The sequence below is a fragment of the Asterias amurensis genome, chromosome 17 (genome assembly GCF_032118995.1).
Source record: "Asterias amurensis chromosome 17, ASM3211899v1".
Lineage (NCBI taxonomy): Eukaryota > Metazoa > Echinodermata > Asteroidea > Forcipulatida > Asteriidae > Asterias > Asterias amurensis.
Genome location: NC_092664.1, coordinates 5,408,201 through 5,430,854, shown reverse-complemented (window position 1 = coordinate 5,430,854; position 22,654 = coordinate 5,408,201). Strand labels below are relative to the sequence as shown.

Sequence of the window (22,654 nt, the reverse complement as noted above, 5' to 3'; positions counted from 1 at the left end):
GGGGCCTTTCTCAAACCACGGCTTGGGCTCCGGCTCAGGCTTAGGCTCCGCGTGCTGTGTACGCAGCTTGCATTTAACCTGCATGTTTGAGCAGCGCGTATTGAACGGATATCAGCACGCGGAGCCTGAGCCGGAGCCCAAGCCGTGGTTTGAGAAAGGCCCCAGTATTAAAATGAGGATCGATGGGCGCCGAAACGCTGTTTCTACATGGGCGCCTAACTGAGAACACGTTGACGTCACGAAGTGGCTTTGAGCCAAAGGTAAACTTCACTACATGCTACGCGTTGGGTCGGGTAGGCATTATTTTGAACACGCAATCAATATTTAGCATCACTTCCAAAATGGCAGCGACGGAGGAGGAAGGAATTGACCCCCGAATTAAGGTAAGATTTTAACCCCTAAATAGTGGACATGCAAGCACAAGTGCAAGATCATTTATTTGTTTTTAATCTAGGTAATTGTAGGATGAAGTATGAATAATTGACATGGTAAATTTATGGTGTAAATTCGTGGATGAATTAGGCCTACCACTACATTAATTTTTATGTTGTTGTGTTTTCACTTTTGTTCGTTTTGTATGCGCAAGGAATGCGCGTGTTATATGGGTCCGTGTTATATTGATTGATTGTGTGAACTGAATGCAACAAATGCATTGAAACCATTGTTTGCTTGTGATGACTCGTGCTTTAAATGTCCCTGAATTTGTAACCGCCCATCAACACGTTAAGATAGATCTTTAAATTTGGATAACTTTCCGTAGAGTTAATAATAATATTAATAATAATAATAAAGATAAGAAGAAGAAGAATTTCTTAATTTTCTAAGATTAAGAATCAAGAACAAGCCCTTCATCAGTCGTGTGTATACTATTTTTCCAAAAAGTTCAAGCCCTGCTAATATTATAAAGGCTTTCATGTTTTCTGTGTGCTAAGCAAACCTTAGCACAGTTTTTGTTGTAACACTGCTAAACTGTAAGCAGAGCAAAAGGAACTGCATCAATTCTTGTAAGCAAATGAGTGACTACTAGTACTACTGAAACGGGTCAACTCATACCCAAGTCAACTCATACCCAAGTCAACTCATACCCAAGTCAACTCATACCCAAGTCAACTCGTACCCAAGTAGGAAGTACCTCGGGTACGAGTTGACTTGGGTATGAGTTGACTTGGGTACGAGTTGACTTGGGTACGAGATGACCCGAATTCACTTCTACACTGCAAAGAAAAAATTATGCACAAACAAATTATGCACTGTCAAATCTTCTATATTGTTTATGAGAAAATAGAATTAGCTGTAGCAAACTGCTATTCAACAAAAATGAACTACAGTATGGTATAAATGACTAGTCCCAACTCTTTGTGAAATGGACCCTGATGTTTTGACCAGTAGCCATGGTAGCAATGTCTTTCTCAGAGCAGAGATTGTGCATGAGATACACTTTTGCTTACACTCCTTTTTCTGTTGTTAATATTAATAAGCTTTTTAAAAAGTGCTTACCGGTAAAATTTTTATTCAACTACACGTACGTAGGCCCTGAATGTCTGAAACTCTATTCTGAAACTTGTTTTTTATCCACAACAAATGAAATTAAATTAGTTTGGTTTTATATCGAATACACTGATGTGTGTTAGCACTGTATACTCGGTACTTTCCTGAGTTTCATGAAATGATGTCATGCATTTGGATTGTTAGTAGGGAGCCCTGGGGAAATAACAGTTCAACTTGTTGATTCAAAATCACTCAAGCTCAAAATAATCATCTGATTATTGTTGAGTTTTGTTGGGCCATTGTGGTCGTATTTATCCACCATGACTTGGCATGTAAGGTTGTTTTTCCCCGGGTTTGTTCGTGAGAATGCATTGGATATATGCATTACAACATTGTTTACAGTGACAATTTGTTTTTTGGCGATTTCCCAACTACTTGCCAATTAAAAATTAATAACCTGTTTCCTATCTATTTATAAAGTGGAGAAATTGTGTTTAAAAATATCATATTTAATTTTCCAAGACTGAAATCAGTCATAATATCAACTGTTATAAAACTTAAAAGGAAGCTACAACTCGAATTCAAAGGAATTTTACTTTTAAGGCAACAGTTTTAGACATATTTCTTTAGTGTAGAAAAAAAAAGTCTGTGTTTTTAATTTCCAATGCAAAATTAACATAATTTAAATGATGAAATTGTGTCGTACACTCTGCCCCCAATGTATTGTCAATTAACCGAATGACCTTCATGAACTACTTGTTTTGTATCACTATCACTATCAGCATCAGTAGACCTGATATAGTGATAGCGCTTATGAAATATGCACATGTTTAGGGTCCCATGTAATATCTTGTAATCATAGGGGATAGGAAGTTGAACACACGCTTCATGTTTTCCTGTCTTTCATAAGAATGATGAAATCTTCCATCGAGGCTGGCACTGGTCTAAAGCAGTCTTTCTTTCTCTTACATTATTCTTGATAGAGACAGATGGACATTTACCATAGAGTTATATATAAGAACTAGAGGGCGCACTGGCCTATATACGCGCTCCGGCATGCGCGCAGGCGGCCATTTTCTAAGTTGACAAAACTTGCATCTCACAGCGTGTGTTTGTGCGGCCATTTTCAAAGTTGAACAAACAGCATCGCGTGAGCCTTCAATAAAAAAAACTCAAATGTGTATTTAATGTTCAACGCGCGTGCAGAATGACGCGCTTGTCATCTTGCGGTCCCGTGGCGTTTGTGCACGGAGCATCACTCGTGCCCCCTCTAGTTCTTATATATAACTCTATGACATTTACTCATCATGGTAGTGAATGAACCAATGAATGAACATGTGACATGTAGTTCTCTTTACTCTTTCAGTGCTTGTGTTCGTTTGTGTTTTGAACCTGAATTGCCGAGCTTTTTGAGGTTTTTCAAAATTCTGTAATAAAAAAAATTGATAAATAAGTCTATCTCACCAAACACCAAACAAAATGTATCATGCTGATTTGTGTTGCCTTGGTATTGTTCATGTATCATCCCAAAGCTAAGTAGTAGTTCCTGAGTGATTACCCTCTCGAGATATTATGGTTTGTGGTGTTAGATTGATGACACTTGGTGAGTTTACAAAAAAGGATCTTATTATATAAAAATGATATTACAAAATAAAATGATTACATAAAAAGGATCGTACATGTACGGTAATGGCGCTTTGGGAGTAACATTTATAAGTAGATTGAGCATAACAATATTTTAGTATTGGAAGTCTATGGAGTTTTGTTTCATTGTTCTCTTCCTGATAGCTCTCAATCATCAGCAGATATCTTTTGAAGTTTTGGAAACTAATTTATCAGTTTGCATTCAACTTATCAGGAAGGTTGCACTTTATCACTGTGTACAAAGTAACCGCATTTTACTGCACAGGGTGTCTTAGTTCCTGTAGTACAATCATACAATTTGAATAAGTGAACTTTCTTTTTTAATAAGTTCAATCACAGGTGTATGTACATTGTACATAATGTCACACTCACAGTACCAACGAATTTACTTTATCAGCTGTCACAAATGAAAAGTCCCTCGGACTTTTTTCTTTAGTGGGACTGACTCATGATTTACAAATGTAACCCTGAAAATAGTGAGTCAGTGACTAAAATTGCAAAGGGGATTCTACTGTGTGAACAGTAGGTATTTGGGTTTCAGTAGAATGGAGGGTTACAACACAATGAGGAGTAACCCACATTGTCTAATCAAGGACAGGTGGATGTTTGTACTTTGTAGACCCTTTTAGATTCTCTGTTGAAATTTGCTGCAAAAACAAACCAGAAAGTTTGGCAATTCATATTAAACCATGCCATTCATGTTGTACGTAAGATTTATTTGTTGGTAGTTTAACTGTTTTGCCTTTATCAGTTCATGTAGTAAATGAATCAACAGTATTGAACTTCATCAAAATCAAATACTTTGTAAAGCAGACATAATATCCTTCCTACTTAAGTCAAATTTTAATTTTTTTTACCTTTGGGAAAAAACCCAGAAAAGTTATGATTCAATAAGATGAAAAGTTTATTAAAGTGTACACCATGTGTATGTACAATGTAAAATGTCCCTATTTTTGTTCAAGTACCAAAAATAATGTATTTTATAGGTTGTGTGGCATTCCATGGTGATTGAGTATCTATACTATTAAAAGCGTAACCTGCGCCATCTTGGATTGAAAATTAGAAGGTCCAGTGGTATGGCATCCTTGTGGAATCCAACACGGTTGTTTGTGTGGAATTCAATACGTTTGTGTGGTTTCAGACGTCGGGTTGCAAGTCTGCAAAACCCGGATCCAAACTCGCACTTACAAGTCATGTGATTGGAGGAAGTTTGGGCGGCGACCGTGCGTCAACCACTGGTCGATGTTGTTACCAGACTTCCTAGAAATCTTTCTGACAGGCGACTCATTGGACAGTGTTTCGCAGATGGTGCTCCGGATTGGTTCATTCATTGCCCCTTGAACGCCCACCCGCCATTCGATCCGCCCTTTTTGGTCAGGTTACTTTTGTGTTGTACTAAGCATGGTTCTCCGGATTGGTCCATTCATTGCCGCGCAGGGTCGAAAGGGTCGAAGAGGCTGGGTGCCAGGACAAATCCGAAACCAATCTCACGAATTTGACCGAATTTGCATTGAATGGATTAAGTACCGTAGATTGATGTTTCGCAGGTGACCATGTGTCAACCACTGGTCGACGTTGTTATCAGACTTCCTAGAAATCCTTCTGCGGGTGACTCATTTGTTGAAAAGATTAAATGGAGAATATTTATAAAAAAGCATTCACTTCCAAACGGCATGAGAATTATCATGATGAACAAGGATGGGATCAAACGGAAGCTTAATAATTTGGAAACATTGGGTAGGGCCGGCTATAGGTTGGAAGGTGTCTAAGGGAACTTTACAATTAATAACATTTTGGGGGTGGGGGGGGGGGGCCTTACACAAAGAGCCATTCTGGTCAGTGTATTGTGAGTGGTGTGTTGTCTGGTTTGAGACAGGCCACCTGTTGCTTGGTGAAGAAGGTCGCCGTGGGACCACTTTAGGTTGACAGTGGGTGGCGACCTTGGACCTTTTGCCAGTAAACTCAAATGGGTACATGAATACCGTTTTAGAATACGGTCTGTTCATGGAGGTATAATGTTGCAGTTTCAGAGTTTAACCATGGCGGTAGAATTGTGAAACCATTCCTTACTCTATGGTGAAACTTATACACACACGTCAAAGGCTGTTTTGAAGCTGTAAAAAAAAGAACTTTGCTTTGCATTTGGTCAAAGTTGTTAAGCAAAACGACATTAAGTTTCCTTTTGAATAAGTCCATTCACAAAATTGGTTAGAGCAGTGTGTCGGTCAGGTCTCAGAATGTACATTTTGCCAAATCCATTATGAAGATTAATTTAGCCATCGGCCCGTCGGGTTGGTTACTGATAGAGATAATATTAACAAAAGAGACCTCGTGCGGCTGAATGGGGTACATTTTTAGGAGTTTGTCTATTGACCCAAACTGGACATAACAAACCCTAAACATGACTTGACATGCTTTCTGAAAGTGAAATAAGTTAGAGAAAATTAAGGAGTGGGGACGAGTGTATCGTTTTTATTTAGTTTGTACGATATAGGGTTCCAGAGATATGGGATGTATGGAGGTTTGTTCCTAGAGCAGCGTGAACATGAACGCGGTCAGAAATTGTGTCGTTTGTCGTTCAAATTTCGCGAGATGCAATAAGCCCAAAGTGACAATAAAACAAAACCAGACCTGCCAAGTCTCACGCATTAGGCGTGAGACTCACGCATTTGGGCTCTGTCTCACGCTCACACGCACATCAACCATTATTGGGGCGAGATCGGGAAAAAAAATTAACGACATTTTTTGTACAAAATTTGTACAAACAGAGCGCAAATTTGCAGATTGCGCACGCTTTTGCTCATCCAGTAGGTTCAGCTCAAATTCGGCAGAGCGCAAAACGCTTATTGCGCACAAGTTTGTTCCGATTCTTTTAGCAAATTCGTTGAAATGCGCTCCACTAGCGAAGACACAACAGGCAGAAGAAGTGAGCGATTGATTTTGGACATCATTTTTAGTCTATTTTTTTCAAGTTTGGAAGGATATAATCTGACACAATCGAACCTCCACATTAACCATCAACATCTCCTGTGTACCTCAAGTGAGTTTTAATTATTCTGAGGAGGCTTTTGATGCATTATGAAACACTTTTTGTCCACAATTAAATTTCACATTGTTTTATTAATTTGTAAAAAAAAAAAAAAAAAAAAGGTTGGGCGGCGATTTAAAAAGGCCTTCTTAAACTGGCAATTTTTTTCCGGGGGGATGGGGGTTGAGCTTTGAAAAATCTCACACATAGCTAGCCTTGGCATCTCTGCCTGCAAAACACTTTTTTGACGTTCACGTTAAGTGCTCCCGTTATACATGCAGCCTATTGACCAGAAAGTTTACAAGACCAATTCAGATGAGAATAAACTAAAAAGAGGCCTACGCTCTTACCACCCCCGCCCCCCCCCCCCCCCCCCCCGAAAAAAAAACAGTAGATAAATTAGATTTGTGGCACACAGCATGTTCCAAAAACTCCCTTTACTTATAGTGCTGTAGCAACGCTATGTATCGTGGGACGTAAAAATGTCATTTTTGACGATGTTTTTTAAAAAGGAAATGCAAGCATTATGAATGTATATTGAGTGTGTGGAGAAAGTTTTGGTAGTGTAGTACAAAAGAAACTTTAGTTATTGCTGGCTAACGGTCAGTTTCACCTATCAACGCTGATTTGCAAAACGTGTAACGTTAGGGAGGCCCAACATATTAGACCCCTATAAGGATCACGGGGGAGCCTTATAGTTTCTAGATGCATAAGGTATGTTGTCTAACCCAAAACGAGGTGGGTACAGCCACTGCAAGTAGTGGTGGGCGTGCAAAATAGCTTCATTTTGGGTTAGAATTATGACGCCATGCATAAATATTGAGAGAGGCGTATAACACCCTCACCCACATTTCGAAATATTTGTGTAAAGGATTTTTATATCCTAGCGGGGTGCCGCGCGAAGCGCGGCATCCCGCTAGTCAATGTTATAGCCTAAGTTTACAGTAACGCCATTTCTAGATTTGCTCTTTGAGAATTGTGTTGTTTTTTATACTGTTCTGATGACCGCTTAAGGATAACAATTATATAGGAATGAATAATTGAAATACATTTAAATATAATGTTCTCTTCCATTTCACAGTTGGAGCTGGAAAGATTAAACACAGCTACTGATGAAATCAACTCTATGGAACTTCAGTTAGATGTAAGTATTGCTACAACAAATTCAGAAGTGACTTTAGTCGTGTTCGTTTGGACTTTTTGGGGGTGAACTAACCGTCCCGAGCAAAGAAGATTTCACTCCAGTTTAACCAAATCCAATAAGCCATTTGCAAGGTGGATTTCAATAATGTCTGGTACAATAACTTGCATTATAGGCACAAGTTGTCGCTTACATTTAAATTTTTCGGATTATTGTAAGTGTCTGCACAAGTGTTTGTCATGTCGGCCCAACTTCATAGAATTGGTTGAAGCCAGCACAGGCCCGATACTTCACAGAGGCAACAAAGGCGATTGCCTCCGTGCCCCCTGGTCATTGCTTTGGTGCCCTTGAAGTGGTCATAGTAGAAGTTTACAATTTCCTCATAGGGTGCCCTTAACCAAGAAGAAGAGGCATTGGTGCCCTTGCCTTTTCAAAGACAAAGCATACAGGCCTGCCCATCAATCTGGAAAAGAAACACTTGTTTCCTGTGAAGTATCAGTGATAGCAAGTTGTTGTCACATGTCATATTTTTTAAGCAAAATTAAGCAGGATGCCAGTCCCACTTAATGATTAACACCATCTGTATAAAATTAGTAAAACCCCAAGGTTAAGGTCATAGTGGAGTAAAAGCTTGTAAAGTCATGACCAAGTAAAATCTTGCAGGGTCGTAGCCATAACCTTGCAAGGTTTTAAACGGCAGTTCAAGACCTCGTCACAAGTCTTTTATTCTCTCAATCATTTCTTCACATTGTTCATTTTGTATGAATTGCTGTGATTGTTCTCAGGAGGCTAGAGCACTCTTCAGGCAGTCACTAACTGAGTCTACCCATAACCTCAATGCTATCTCTAAGAAACTTGGCAGCTGTATTGAAAAGGCACGGCCGTATTATGAAGCCAGACAAAAAGCTAAAGAGGTAAGTTCGTTAACCAAAATTACTCATTTCCTGTTAAGACTTTATTTACTATATTTAGTTTGCGATGACACCATGTGTGTATCTTGCTAATAGGTAGATTATGTTCTTCTGCGAACTTGTCTTGCTTTATTTTACAATTAAACAATTTAAGGGTTCCCAGAACCAAAGGTATACAATGTCTTTAAGTAGGCTTCCTGAAATCTATAAAATCTGGGTTGCAGAGATGTGATATCTTCATTTTTAACACTACGCTTTGTGCTCATAGTTATTATTTTTTTCAAAAAGCCTATAACATCCCTAGGGTTGTGACTTTCAACAAACTGAAGCACCAGTACACCCTTTGAGCTAATCCAGCCGTTTTTCTTCTTGTGTACACAGTGTCAGCAAGAGACGCAGAAAGCTGCTGTGAGGTTTGAGCGAGCTAACAGCATGCTAGCTGCAGCTAAGGAGATGGTGGACCTAGCTGAGCAGGGTCTTATCCAAGAAGGGAGGAAGTTTGATGCCAACTGGCAAGAAATGCTCAATCATGCCACTATGAAGGTAAAATCTCATGCTCAAATTCAATCAATCACTAATCAATCAAGCCCAGTTCGTACTTCCTGCGAATGAGTTATGAATGTTGATGTCACGTATTCGCAACGAAAAAATTTGTGGCGTGTCATGGCGAAGCGGTTAAGAGCACCGGATTCAAGCTCTGGTGTTTGATCAGCAGAGTGTGGGTTCGAATCCCGGTTGTGACACTTGAGGTCGTGAAGTAGTGCTTTCTGCTCTAACTGCCAGGCTTTGGACTAATGATACCCAAGCCTACATCCGTATGGACTGTAAAAGGGGTAACTCTGTTTCAGCCCTAGGAGTAGGTGGCAACGGCCTCTGGAATTTTTTTTTATTGTAGTCCACACCTTGAAGCGGCCTTCAGGCCTTGTGTGTCTGACGACTTGCATACATTTTTATTTTATTTTTTAATTCGCAGGGGTTGAGTTGTGCCTAACTCTCTTGCGAATATTGCTGCAAAAACAGAGTTGTGATGTCAAATTCATTCGCATTCGCAGGAAGCATGAACCGGGCTTTAGTCAATCAATCAGTGAACCAATCAACCAATAACGTCTAAATGCACTTAACATTAGTGCCCTGGGGCCAATTTCATAGAGCTGCTTAAGCAAAAATTTTGGTTAAGCACAAAAATAGCTCGCCTATTTTACACATGTTACTGGCCAAAATTGCATGCCATAAACATTGATTGTGACTGGTATTGAGCTATTGTTTACTTAGCATAACAATTGAGTGGAGTCTTGGCCGGTATTCTGATTTTACTAAGCATTGATTATTTTGCTTAAGCAGAATTTTGTGCTGAAGCAGCTCTATGAAATTGGGCCCAGGTCATAAGGTCAATAATATTTTTAAAATCTGTCAGACACAATATCAACCTCTACCAAACAGAAACCACTGAGCTAACCTGGCTGTCTTTTTATAATGATGTGATTTTTCAATTGTATAGGTTGCCGAAGCTGATCAAGAGAAGAGAGTGAGTGAGCAGGAACACATGCAGACAGCCAGTGAGTTCCATCGAGTGGAACGAGAGCTGAAAAACATGCAGAAATCATTACGAAGAACTATCAACAAGTCAAGGTAGGCAAGAATAGCAAGTTAAACCTGGTAACGAGCAATGGAGAGCTGTTGATAGTATAAAACATTGTGAGAGACGACTAAGTAACGTAGTTTTGAGTAAGAATTTATTTTTCACTAAAATATTTGAATTCCAGAAAGACTTCAAGACTTCACAAACATTTGTGCAACTCAAGTGTTTTTCTTTCTTTATTTTAGCTCTTCTTATGTTTTTGTTTTTCAGACCCTACTTTGAAATGAAGTCTAAGTTGAACTTTCAGCTTGAGGTGAGTAAATTAAACAGTAACAGAATCCAACGTCTAGTGTTTGATAAATAATGGATCTTAAAGGGTGCTACCAAACACCACATTGAAATGGTGGGAAATCATTATTGACTTTGGCATATAGAGTGGATTTATGCGACTCTCCTGAAAACATTGCTCTGTGATTTGACTTGATGACTAATGAAGCTGAAACTTCTAAAGGTTTATTATATTACATACATCTTCATTCTTAGTGAGTAAGGATTCATGTCATTGCAAAAGCTTGGTCTACTAAAGACATCAAAAACCTTTAACTCAAGAGTTTAATTTTCAATCCTCCAATGCTTGGTGGCATTTGTTAGTGAATTCAAATGCATGAGTTGTGTATGATTGTACTCACTGTGCAGAGAACTAGTGTGTACTCAAATAGTGCAGTCACCAATGATATCATAATGCAGGCTTGCATGGTACATCAATCATTTTAAACTACAGTAGATGTCAGATAGTGAATGGTCAGACAGTAGGAGGGTTGACAGTTTTGCATTTAACACATCATCTTCCTATTAACTTTACATCTTCATTATACTGTGTAGAAGCCTCCCCAGAGGATGAATGTCAGACATGTCTCGAAAGAATACACTTTGATTTAACTGACTGGACATTTTGTTTATATTTGTAGACTCTACAGAAGCGTGTCCATGAGTTACAGGGGCGAGTGACGAACTCCAAAGAGGCGTACTCCAACGCTCTACACAACCTAGAGCAAATCAGCGATGAAATACATGAGCAACGACGTTACCAAGCCGCAAAGCTCGGTGAACGAGGGATGGGCGTAGGTGCAGAGTCAACCCCGGAGATACCCGCAGAGGTACCCTCAAACCGTTACAGTTACCCATTTTATGAGATCCCGCTGGCACAATGCCAAGAGAGCCCTGGATCCCCGCAAGGTTTCATTCCCGAGTCAATCTGTAAGGACGATATGTACGTACGACCGCCGAAGCTACGCATGCTTCGTAGACCTCTGAGCTTGCAGGAGGATGATATGTCACCACCAGATCCACACTCGATACTCAAAGCATTCGGGTCGATCGATAGATTGGATGAGATGTCGGATACAGCGAGTTATCGATCGGGATTATCCTGCGAAAATCTGGATGATTGTGATTCGGACTGTGACTCAGCATTCTCAACGCCCGGTCACTCACGTCAAAGTAGCTACAACACCAAAGAGACTGCAGACGCTGCGGAGGTTATTATAAAACTACAGGAAGAGGAGGAGCAAAGGTCAGAGGTCAGCTGCCAGACTATCGCTGGCGACATAGATGAAAAAGCTGGATCCTTGGTTTGACCTTTGAACCTTATTTGACCTTTGCACCTTGGTTGACCTTCAAATCTTGTTTGACCTTTAATTTATAAACATCAGCATTTTTCCTTCGCTTTATTTTTTATTCAAGTAAATGTCTTTAAGTGAGTTGAAGTATTTGTTCAGTATTTTTCATGTTTGTGGTCACTGAAAAGAACTTGTGGCATTTATTTTCACTTAGATGACTTCAGGCCTGTGTACTTTATATTTGAAAGGGTAAGGGCGCCAACTCTTTGGTAAAGGGCACCATATGAGGAAACTGTTAATTTCTGTTGGAGCATTTCAAGGGCACCAAGGCAATTACCAGGGGCTTTGTGAAGTTTCAGGCCTGATGACTTTTAAGAAGCTAGTGTAAACAAGAAAGGAATCGGTTACAAACATCTGTGCTATACTTGGCACTTTGCTGGAAACCTTATATTACAAAGGAAGATAGATTTACTTAATAGGGTTTCTTTGTAGACAGTTAATGAACTACAGCCTGGATGATTGGACGGTTCTTAAGTCATCTGCCACTCTTGATGAACCAATCAGGATAGCTTCATTACAATTATGCTAATTTTAAAGGAGCGGTTTCAACATCTTATCACCCAGAAGTGTCACATTATTCAAGGGATTGGTAGCATTTTAACCAAACATTTCTTTATTTGTAAGTAAACATTTATTTTCCACTTTGAAAACCTTGTATTCAGATTTTTATGTCAGTATAAATGGAAACAACTTTGGTTGTATTTTAGACTAGAGTCAGACAAACTCCTTTTAAAATTACCCCCTGAGACATTGGGATTTTTAGGTACACCACTAACGTCCGGCTGCCAGCAACAAATTTAGAGCGTTCCAAAGTTGTTCTGGTCATTAAAAATGTAGGTCAAGAAAAGCTTGCAAATGAAGGGCTTAAAAGCAGGCAAAATCACAAGCGGGTCGTGGTCAAGTTATCCAATTCTACATTTGACATTTCACTTATTTGGAAAACTTTAGCATAGCAAGAGTAAAAACCCCCACAGAAATATCTCTTGTAAACTTATTGCCACATGTGCATGGGTTAACACCAGACACTCAGAAATGATGTTCTAATATGATTACATTAGCCATGTTAGCATGTAGTCCAAATGATTTGTATTTAAAGCATTTAATCACTTTATATCAGTATTAACAAACAAATGAAACCTCTACAAGTGCCAAAACACTTAAACTTGTCAAATTACCAATCAACCTGTAAATTCTTTATGGCAAGTCCATTGATATTCCTGTAACCATAACCACAGTCGGGCTTGGAATTCCTTTTAGCATTTGGTCAGTAACATCACAACCAAACAAGTTTTGCAGTCTAAAGTATGGTGCTCACTAGCCTGAACATCTGATGTCACACCTAAAAGCTCGCGAATTACAATGTACGCATAGTCACCTTTGACCTCGCATTATTTCACATAACTCTTTTGGTTCTGGAGATTTGCAGTTAAATCGACAAACATCATAACAAACCATTACCTTACGAATGTAGACAGGGGACCAGTCTTGGTGCTCACCCGATTTACTGTTAAGCTTCCCAATTACCAACCTCATAAACAGCTGATCAGCAAATATAGACAACATAAAGCAATATTTGAGATCTTGTACAGTATATCTCTGTCCTAGTGAAAGTTCGGAGATACAGTACGCATTTTTCTTGCAAATCAAACCATGACAGTTAACTGGGGTTTTTAACAAACCTTGGGCTAAACTCTGGCTCTTGAGTTCGCCCAAAATTGATGTTAGAGCCCAAATAGAAGACACCACCCAATCTTGATCTAGAAACTCAGAGGCATTTTCCAATTCTCTGCTTAGTCTCTGTCTCTGGTTCCATTTGATGTTGGAAACACCATACAAAATATGCACTGCTTTTAAATTGATGATGGAGCCCAAACTGGAGCCAGAGCCCAAATCTAGGTTTTGAAAAGACCCAAATCAATCTTTACGTGTCTTTAGCTCCAGGCTTTGTTTGATGTTGTAAACACCATACACAATATACACTGCTTCAAAATTGATAATGGAGCCTGAACTGGAGCCAGAGCTTCAGCCTAGGTTTCTAAAAGGCACCTGGCTTTCTGATGTGGTCAATGTTATGATGATAACGGTGGACTTGCCCTTTCAATATTTGTAACCGTTATAATTTGACAGGGTATGTATAGTGTATAGTATGTATGTAGCCAGAGATATCACATTAAAAGTATTTTCGTATCTGTGTACATGTGTTGATTGTACAGTATTGCAATAATATAATGTACGAAATATTGTAGTTTGTAGATTTTTCTAACATTTCAACCTGTTCTATTGTTATGGGCGGGATAAGACAATGGGTAAAAGTTTTCAATGTACATTGACTTACAATGCATTGTTGATGATGAAACAAAGCATCACAATGAAGTTAAAAAGTGTGGTGAAAAGTTACTGTGCATGTTATTTAATCTTGTTTATAATGTGTTTGTTGATCATTTAAATGTAATTTTGATATTTTTACACTTTTGAACTATTTCTGATTATCAATACACAAAGTAGGTCCCAACCACAAGGTTTAAAAAAAAAACTAGCTACACTTCTGCCTTTGGTGGCTGCGTCAAAAAGACATAATTTTGCGTCATTTGTGGGGCGTTGCTTTGTTATTGCACAAAAGGACTATACAAAACAAAGATCCCACAAATGACAACATGACATAAAACTAACAAGGCGTTTTGTGAAACTTTCTGAAAAGTCCTCTTTTTGTATGATGACTATCTGTATACTCTCATGTGAACTCAATTTTAGCACAGATCACTTGTTTCCTTTTTTTAAGCTGTCTTTATAAGCCATTGAAATACTTTGTCGATTGATTTTTGAAACCAAAGATGCTCTGATGTGAATGAATTTAAAGAAGGCTGCTGCATATTTGAAAATTATGAGTTTCTGGATGACTATCAGATTTTGAATTGTCAAGTGAATTATTTTATTGCTTTCTGAATAACTGAAATATTATTCAAGGATTGTTTATCTGAAGCAGGACATGCTTTGTGTTAGAAAGGTACAATCATAGTACTGATGTTTTAGTTTGTATGAAAATAAGCGACTAAGACTGTTTAGTTTTTACACATGCTGGAAACCCAATTTGCTTATTTGTCATTCACACTGAAGAGCTGGTATTTGGGATTGTGAATCGGGAGCCATGACCTCTAGGGAGGTTCGTGATACCACTATGAAAATATCTCCCATGAGTAGGATTTGAAATTTTGCTGATTTAAAGGCAGTGGACACTATTAGTAATTACTCAAAATAATTATCATCATAAAACCTGACTTGATTACGAGTAATGGGGAGAGGTTGATGGTATAAAACATTGTGAGAAACAGCTCCCTCTGAAGTGATGTAGTTTTCGAGAAAGAAGTAATTTTCAACGAATTTGATTTCGAGACCTCAAGTTTAGAATTCGAGGTCTCGAAATCAAGCATCAGAAAGCACACAACTTCGTGACACAAGGGTTTTTTCTTCTTTCATTATTATCTCGCAAATTCGACGACCGATTGAGCTCAAATTTTCACAGGTTTGTTATTTTATGCATATGTTGAAATACACCAACTGTGAAGACTAGTCTTTGACAATTACCAATAGTGTCCACTGTCTTTAATCTAGAGAGGTTAGTTTTAACTTTATGTACATTTGTACATGAACTATCTCTTTTACACTGTAGTTGTTGAGGTTTTGAAGTGCAAAAAGTGGCGTTTATAATCTTCGAGAAAGAATGTGCTAGGGTCGGAACGTCAGCCCATTAACTATTTTTGCATTTATCATCTTCAGGAGAAAGGTTTCATTATAAACTAGACAAACAACTCTAGAATGTACAGGGACACATTTCATAGAGCTGCTTAGGCAGATAATAGTTCTCAACATTTTCCTGCTGAGCAGAAATGAGCAGGATACCAGTCACAAATGATGCATATGAAATGGTATTTGGCTGGTTATCTTATTGTGCTAAGCATAAGTTTGTTGTGCTTGGCTACTTTTTGTACTTAAGCAGCTCTATGAAATTGGGTTCTGGATTACCAATGCCAAGTTGGAACTGTAGGAAAATGAATGGGATTGAAGTTACTCGTGATTCTTGCATTTGAAACTTTGCATTCTTAAAAACTTGTTAATAGTTGATTTTTTTCATGTTTTTCTCAGCATTATTAAGATTTTATTTCACTTTGCAAAATTTGCTTGAAAATCCCTTCACCTTGTCGTTTTTACATCCCCTTAAAAAAAACATTAAATATATCGCCAAGTTTTCTTGAGCAAAATGTTTTGTTAGTTAATCAATGATGACAAAGTTTAATTTTCTTTATTCAAAAACTTCTGAGATTGAAGATCTCTTCATGTAAATCATTATTTTTCTGTGGGTGGGAGATCTTTGAAACGTTTTTAAAACTTTGGGTTAAACAAAGACAAATTGACTAGAGCGAGACTTGAACCTGCAACCTCTGGATTATTGTGCAGGCGCTTTACCAACTGAGATTACTATCTAGCCCTATGTTGGCAGTCTCCCCTGGGTGCTGCTTCCAAGTTTGTATCGCAAACTTGGGTGTGGTGATCCCTGGCTATATGGCGACTACAGGTTGAATGGCTTCTAACTGGAACCCCGAATAAAGATATTGACAAAATGGGGAGACGGTCAACATAGGGCTAGATAGCTCAGTTGGTAGAGCACTGACATATTAATTTGGAGGAGGTTGGTTCAAGTCCTGCTCTGTCAGCTTCTCTTTGGTCAACCCCAAATTATGTGAAATTTCATCTGTCAGTTTTTGTTGAACTATTACAATAATTTGTTTATTTTGTTGATGTATAATTTGTTGTGATGTTTGGCTATGATATCTAGCACTGGATGGACTGCTAACATTGTAACAATGAAACATTATTATTATCTTGTCTTTTTTAATACCTTTGTATTTCTTACATTCATTGATAACACAGATAGTAATAATATATAAATGTATTAACGGTTTGTATTCCACCAAGTCACCTTGCGTTGTTAAATAAAATTATAGTTTTAATATTCATTCATTGACAATAGTAGTTGTGTATTTAATTGTTTTTATAGTATTTTACAACAGGAAGTATTTCGCATTATGACCAGTGTAGCATTCGCCTACCAGGGCCCAATTTCATAGAGCTGCTTTAAAAGCAATAATGAGCGGGATACCAGTCACAAATTGTACATGTACATGTGACATGGTATTTTAGCTGATAACCTTATTCTGGTGAACACAATTTGTTTATGCATAGCTACTTTCATTGGGCCCAGGAAATCACCTTGTGCAAATTTCATAGCATTGGGTTTTGCTCAATGGTAAGCAAGTTTTTATGCTAACTATAGCAGAAAATGTGCTTAAGCGTAAGCATATTTCGTAGGTTTGTGCAAGAAAATTAGGTGGCCAGCTTGCACGTTCACTATGGATTTGCATTTATTTGGATCATTTATTTTCATACAGTCCGCCTGTGTAAGCACAAAATTTGCTTAGCACAAGAAAATGATGTGAAGAAACTGGTTTATAGCAGCGACACTAAAGTCTCTAATTACAATCAGAAATTAAAACACAGCAAAAAATATACATCTTCTCACTTATAATGATAAACAATCCTGATTATGTACGAAACTTGCTACATTAAAACTACAAATATTTTACACACGCTTGAGTTTAAGAACTATACGCAACTCCATTTTGAAGGATAAATGTAGTTATTTGCGTACTTACACGGAGATTGATTTGATCGCAACGATTGGGCATCATTTTTGTGCGATCTGTGTGATTTTTACCCTTCAATCTTTTGGCTGCTTTAAGCAATATTGTTAAAAAAATATATATGAAAAACTCAAAAAATAATTTACAGTTTCACTGTTAAACAAAATATTGAAATATTACACTCAAATCTGAGATCATACCTGTTTGGAACAAGGTTGAGTCCATCCCCATCTAGCTACTTCCTCAATACACCTAGATGCACTTCTAGTTTATTTATTGGCACATTATTCTGTTATATCTATTTTATTCCTATTTTATTTGTTAAAATAACAATATCTGGTGGATAAATTCTGCAAGAGGAAAGCTAGTATTAATATTTACAAAAAACACTTCAGTATTTTAGTTGAATTCAACCACATAACAGTAAAACCCAACTCTGAACATGTTTGGCTAATAAACTGTTGCATTACTTCACCAAACTTGCATTTATTCACTCTTGGGACTCAAAAGATCCACCTCTACCCATTCCTTTCACAAACTGTGTTGCACCCGGCAATGACTCTGTGCTAAGAACCTCCGAACCTGAGGAATAAACGGAATGCAAATTTTAGAAGCATGAGTTGTTTAGAAACAGTTGTAGTTGAGCCCAGAGCATGCTTCCTGCGAATGCGGTACGAATGTTGACGTCACATATTCGCAATGAATAATTCGCAGGGGCTGAGTTGTGCTCAATTCTCTTACGAATATCGCTGCGAAAACAGCACAAGCCAGAACTGTTGGTTAACGAATTGAAGTTGGACAATGCTGCTGGTAAAATTATAGGTGAAATTGCCAATGCTAACTAATTGCTGTATAACCTGCCTAAAATATATGCTACACACATTGTTGTTGACATAAAAATAAACTTGTAGGCCACAGCAGGTAATATTCTTAATTCATTCATTCATTCATTCAGTCGATGCGGAGCATCGGATGATGGCCCTCCAAACATGTTGGTCCTCCATTGCTGTACGCAGCTCTTCCCGACGCAGTCCAGAGAGTCCCGGCACAAGGTGTCCACATAGGTGGTTTGTGGTCTACCTCGGGAACAGTGACCTTGAGTAGGGGCCCAAAGCACAAGCTTGCTCACTGCCAGCTCAGCATGTCTGAGACAGTGACCTGCTAGTCTCAGCCTTCTTGCCCTAATCTTGGTGCTAACTCTAGGTAGCCCACCGGTAGCCCACTGTAGAGCTCCATATTCTTAATAACCTTAACTAAGTCTTTTTGGAGATAAAACGTTGTTGCACTGACACAACAAACTGATAAAGACTTACCGGTATCAAACTCATAATGCAAAGCATCTTGAAATGTAGAGCCATCAAAGGAGCTATTATAAGCAGATCGTCTGTCAGTTTTCATACATCCCTGTGGGAATGCAGCGATCTGTTTGGCAAGAAGGATTGCATGATCAAGTGCTGTAAACAAAAAATAGACAAAGATTGTTTCATATCTGGTAAACAAGAAAGCAAAATGATAAGTTGTTTTAAATAATTTGCAAGGAATAAGTTTTAAGTTTATTACTTATATTAAAAGTTGTATCCCCTTAAAGGTGATCCCCTGGCTGCGCTTTCCAGGTTGTATCGTTAATTTAGGCTGTATGGCTTCTGACTGGCAACCCTGAACAAAGACACTGACCAAAAGGGAGACTGTTAACATAGGGTTAGATAGCTCAGTTGGTAGAGTGCCAGTACGTTAATCTGGAGGTTGTCGGTTCAAGTCATGCTCCAGTCAATCTTTGTTCAAACCCAAAACTACTTAAAATTAAGTTTTAAATATTTTACACTTTTGGAAATGAAACCATGGATCTCAAAATTACCTTGTGTAACTTGTAGGCCTGTGGTGATCATGTGAAGAGAAGAGGTTGAAAAATAAATGTTTTAGACACAAGAGGAAAACCTAAACGGGGACAACCCAATCCATATGAACAGCTCCAATCCAAAGTGGGATTCGAACCAGGGTCCACAAACTTTAATGGCAGAGACCCCTAAGCCAACCTGACAATAATGATTAGGTCTGGTTCACCCATTCAATGCATGCAAACTCACCTTCTCCATCAGGTACCACTCTATTAGCGAGACCAAAGCTATAAGCTTCTTCAGCTCCAACTGGTCTTCCTGTTAGGATCAAATCAAGTGCCCTGGAAAGACCAATGAGTTTAGGCAGACGGACTGTTCCACCATCAATCAGAGGGATCCCTGAAATGTAGAGGGGCAAATAAAAGCTGATCATTCGATGATTGTTGAAAGCGCACCATTAAAGCCATTATACACTTTCAGTAAACAGTATTGTCCAAGTCCCACACTTCGTGTATCACAACTTATATATAAAATAACAAACCTGTGAAAATTTAGGTTCAATCGGTCATCGGAGTCGAGAGAAAATAACGAGAAAACCCATTCTTGTTTCCGCGCGTTTCGCCGTGTCATGACATGTGTTTAAAATAAATCCGTTATTCTCGCTAACGAGAATTTATATTGTTTTAATGTTTTCTCAAAAAGTAAAGCATTTCACGGAACAATACTTCAAGAGAAGTCTTTCAACATTACCTTCTGTAAACCCTGTAAATTAATTGTAAATCTGTGAACTTTTTTTTCTTTTTCTGTACCGAAAGTGTATAATGGCTTTAACCTCTATTGAGATATGGCGAACACCATATAGGAGTGCATTATTTAGTTTGGGTATAGACAGACATATTTACCCTAACCAAACAGTGCAATATGTCCACCTTAAGTAAACTTACCAAATCTCCTGTTGAATATTCCGAAGGTAGCGCTCTTCTCAACTACTCTCATATCACAGATCAATGATAGCTCCATACCACCTGCTACTGCATAGCCACTCACTGCTGCAATCACTGGCTTGCTTAGTATCATCTTACTAGGACCCTGCAAGGAAAGATCAGTTCACAAATCAAATTATTAGAGAAATTGTAATCTAAGAATGAATTGTTTCTTCTGCTTCTGCTTGCCCAGGGATACTGTGCAAGAAAAAACACAACCAGTTGGCTGGTTATCACACACAGGGTCAGTTGGCTGGTTATCACACACAGGGTCAGTTTATAAGTGTAGATTAAATTTTAAAACGCGCATTCTTAACAATTTCTTTGAGGTTTATTTCAGCCAAACTGGATATACAGGAGTTGATGTCTGGTGCTGCAGGGGTAACTGGTGGTAGTAAGTTCCGTTCTCTGGCTGTTCTTGGGTACATTGTCTTGTTGAATGGTGAGGAGATTGTTTCGTAGTGCCGCAGCGTGATTTGAACCTGGGTCCTAGAGGTGGAAGATATTGTCATGTCATTTGTCAGTTCTTTGTCTGGGTCAACCTGAATGTTAACTCTCAAGTGATTGACCATTCCTGAACTGCAATTATCATCTGGGGTAGGATTTTCAGAAAAAAAGTTTGATGAATGAAAAATTTTGGTTATCTTAAATGTTTGTATTCTTACCATTGGTCCCTGTGGATCCAGATTGACTTCTTTCAAATCAAAGTCTTGGTATGATGACACCTCTTTCAGATCCATCCCTGCACAAAAGTTACCACCTGTACAAATAATCATATAAGACTCATTTCCATAATCCGTCTTACTCCTGGGAGCATTTTCATGTTACACTTAGTTACCTGTTCACGTGTGTTATGTTGTGACGTCATTTAGCCTTTGAGAAACATCTGCTATGGACAAAACGTCAGACCATTAACTATTTTTTGCATTTATATCACATGTCCTTTTGGTTGGTAAGCAGTTTGAAACAGCTAATTTGAATTTCTCATTTTCAAAGAAAGTACTGAGTATAGAGTGCTAAAAGGGAAGGTAAATGTTAGGTTATCGCTTTTAAAATAATGACAATAACAACTTTTGGTTTCAAGCCAACAACAGCTTCAGAAGTATAAAGCATTCCGAAGAAACATTTAACTTCGAAGTAATGTAATTATAAACGTACAAATACCAGCATTTTGTTGTTGTTTATGTTGTTGTATTGTTGTGTTCTTGTTGTTGTACTGCTTAACACTTGGGGGGGGGGTCTTACCAACACCATAGAAAACAGCTACACTTAGGCTGTGATCTTTATCAAACTCTTCAAATGCTGATCTTAAGAGTAAAGCTGTCTGTCGATTCACTGCATTACGACTGTCCGGTCGGTTTATTCCTACTAGAAAGATGTTGTCTTGTCTCTCAGTAATAACAGTTTCCCCTGAATAATGAAAACAAAACAAACCAATGTTAGTCACAATAAATCTCAATTTAAATTTATTATAATTTCATTTGGATTTTTAATTTGTTATTTGTTTTTATTTAATTCTCATCTTACAGAGCAAGCTATAAAATTCATGTTTGCAAGTTTTCTGTTGATAATTGAAGTCACACAACAAAACTTGCAACAAGTTTTATGACATTTCAAATGACGCACTTTTAATGAACAAAACACAATCCTTTATCTTATTAGTGGTTACTTATTAAAGTATGCAAATCATGCCCTACTTCCATGTCAGCTGTCAAATCAAACAACTGTTTGATAAGGTTTATTGCAATTACCCCTGACTGATTTTGCTGAATGGCCGAAATGCACTGTGGGAAGCCCCTTTTCCCATCCCAAAGTGCCTTTCGGCAATTCAGAAAATCAGTCAGGCGGTAATTGCAATAAACCTTATGTAAACATGATGAGATTAAGACTCTCTTACAATAATCGTACACAACAAAAACAAGTCAATGTTTTTTTATTTCGGGAAATTTACAAACCTGTTTCTGCAGCAGATGAAGCAAAACGTCGTTGCAAGCCGGAATTGACCAAACCAGCTACCCTATTAATGGTCGCCTGTGGATATAAATGTCGACTTAAAAGCCAAAGTCTCGAGAAATGTGCCATTTCTTACTCTGTCAAAACTTGGAATTTGGGTCGTCTGCTTCTTAATTTAAAGTCCACTTGTCTTGGTTCCCTGATACATTCTGTGTTTCTGATCACTGCGTCACGACAGGGAGCCAGACGAAAAATGTAAACACGCGGCTGTTCCACTTGCAGAGAGGGGTTAAAACAAAAGTAACAAATAAACTCTCTAATAAATTTCTGTAAAAAAATGCAACATTTTTAAATAATGTGTTTAATATAATACTTTTAAATACTTACGTGTTTATTTCTTCTTTGAAACAAAATATTTATCAATTAGTTTGAATTCTTGTTACAAAGATAAATATGAAACTCCCCTGTTCTACAATAAGTAAAAATTCTCAACTTAGAAAATGTAAATTTTGTAGTGTAAAAACCATGGAGCAATAAACAATTTATTGTTTCCTATAATTATAACAGTCGAAACGACTATTTAGTTTTATAATATTGTAATTATTTTTCGTAAGGACATCTTAGTTAGGTTTTATGTTTTTTGTGTGGCTTTATTGACCATTTTCGGAATAACTAATCACGTGGGTTTCTAGCATGTTCTACAACAGTGAAGTATGG

At 38.0% G+C, this 22,654-nt stretch overlaps 2 protein-coding genes across 2 annotated transcripts; one reads left to right on the top strand and one right to left on the bottom strand.

The window, feature by feature from the left end:
- Nucleotides 1–297: 297 nt before the first annotated feature.
- On the top strand, nucleotides 298–13,715 carry LOC139949718 (SH3 domain-binding protein 5-like). The gene is made up of 7 exons (XM_071948218.1): nucleotides 298–383; nucleotides 7,242–7,304; nucleotides 8,087–8,215; nucleotides 8,594–8,755; nucleotides 9,711–9,841; nucleotides 10,062–10,104; nucleotides 10,760–13,715. The coding sequence occupies exons 1-7, from the start codon at nucleotides 342–344 to the stop codon at nucleotides 11,426–11,428; spliced, it is 1,239 nt and encodes a 412-aa protein (XP_071804319.1). The 5' UTR covers nucleotides 298–341; the 3' UTR covers nucleotides 11,429–13,715.
- A 145-nt stretch (nucleotides 13,716–13,860) lies between these two features.
- LOC139949720 (enoyl-CoA hydratase EchA19-like) lies at nucleotides 13,861–22,180 on the bottom strand. Its single transcript, XM_071948220.1, has 7 exons — nucleotides 21,940–22,180; nucleotides 21,230–21,394; nucleotides 20,650–20,744; nucleotides 19,946–20,090; nucleotides 19,251–19,400; nucleotides 18,480–18,620; nucleotides 13,861–17,748 (listed from the first exon to the last, which is right to left on the bottom strand). Exons 1-7 carry the CDS (start codon nucleotides 22,064–22,066, stop codon nucleotides 17,657–17,659), a joined length of 915 nt encoding a protein of 304 aa, XP_071804321.1. The 5' UTR covers nucleotides 22,067–22,180; the 3' UTR covers nucleotides 13,861–17,656.
- Nucleotides 22,181–22,654: the final 474 nt, after the last annotated feature.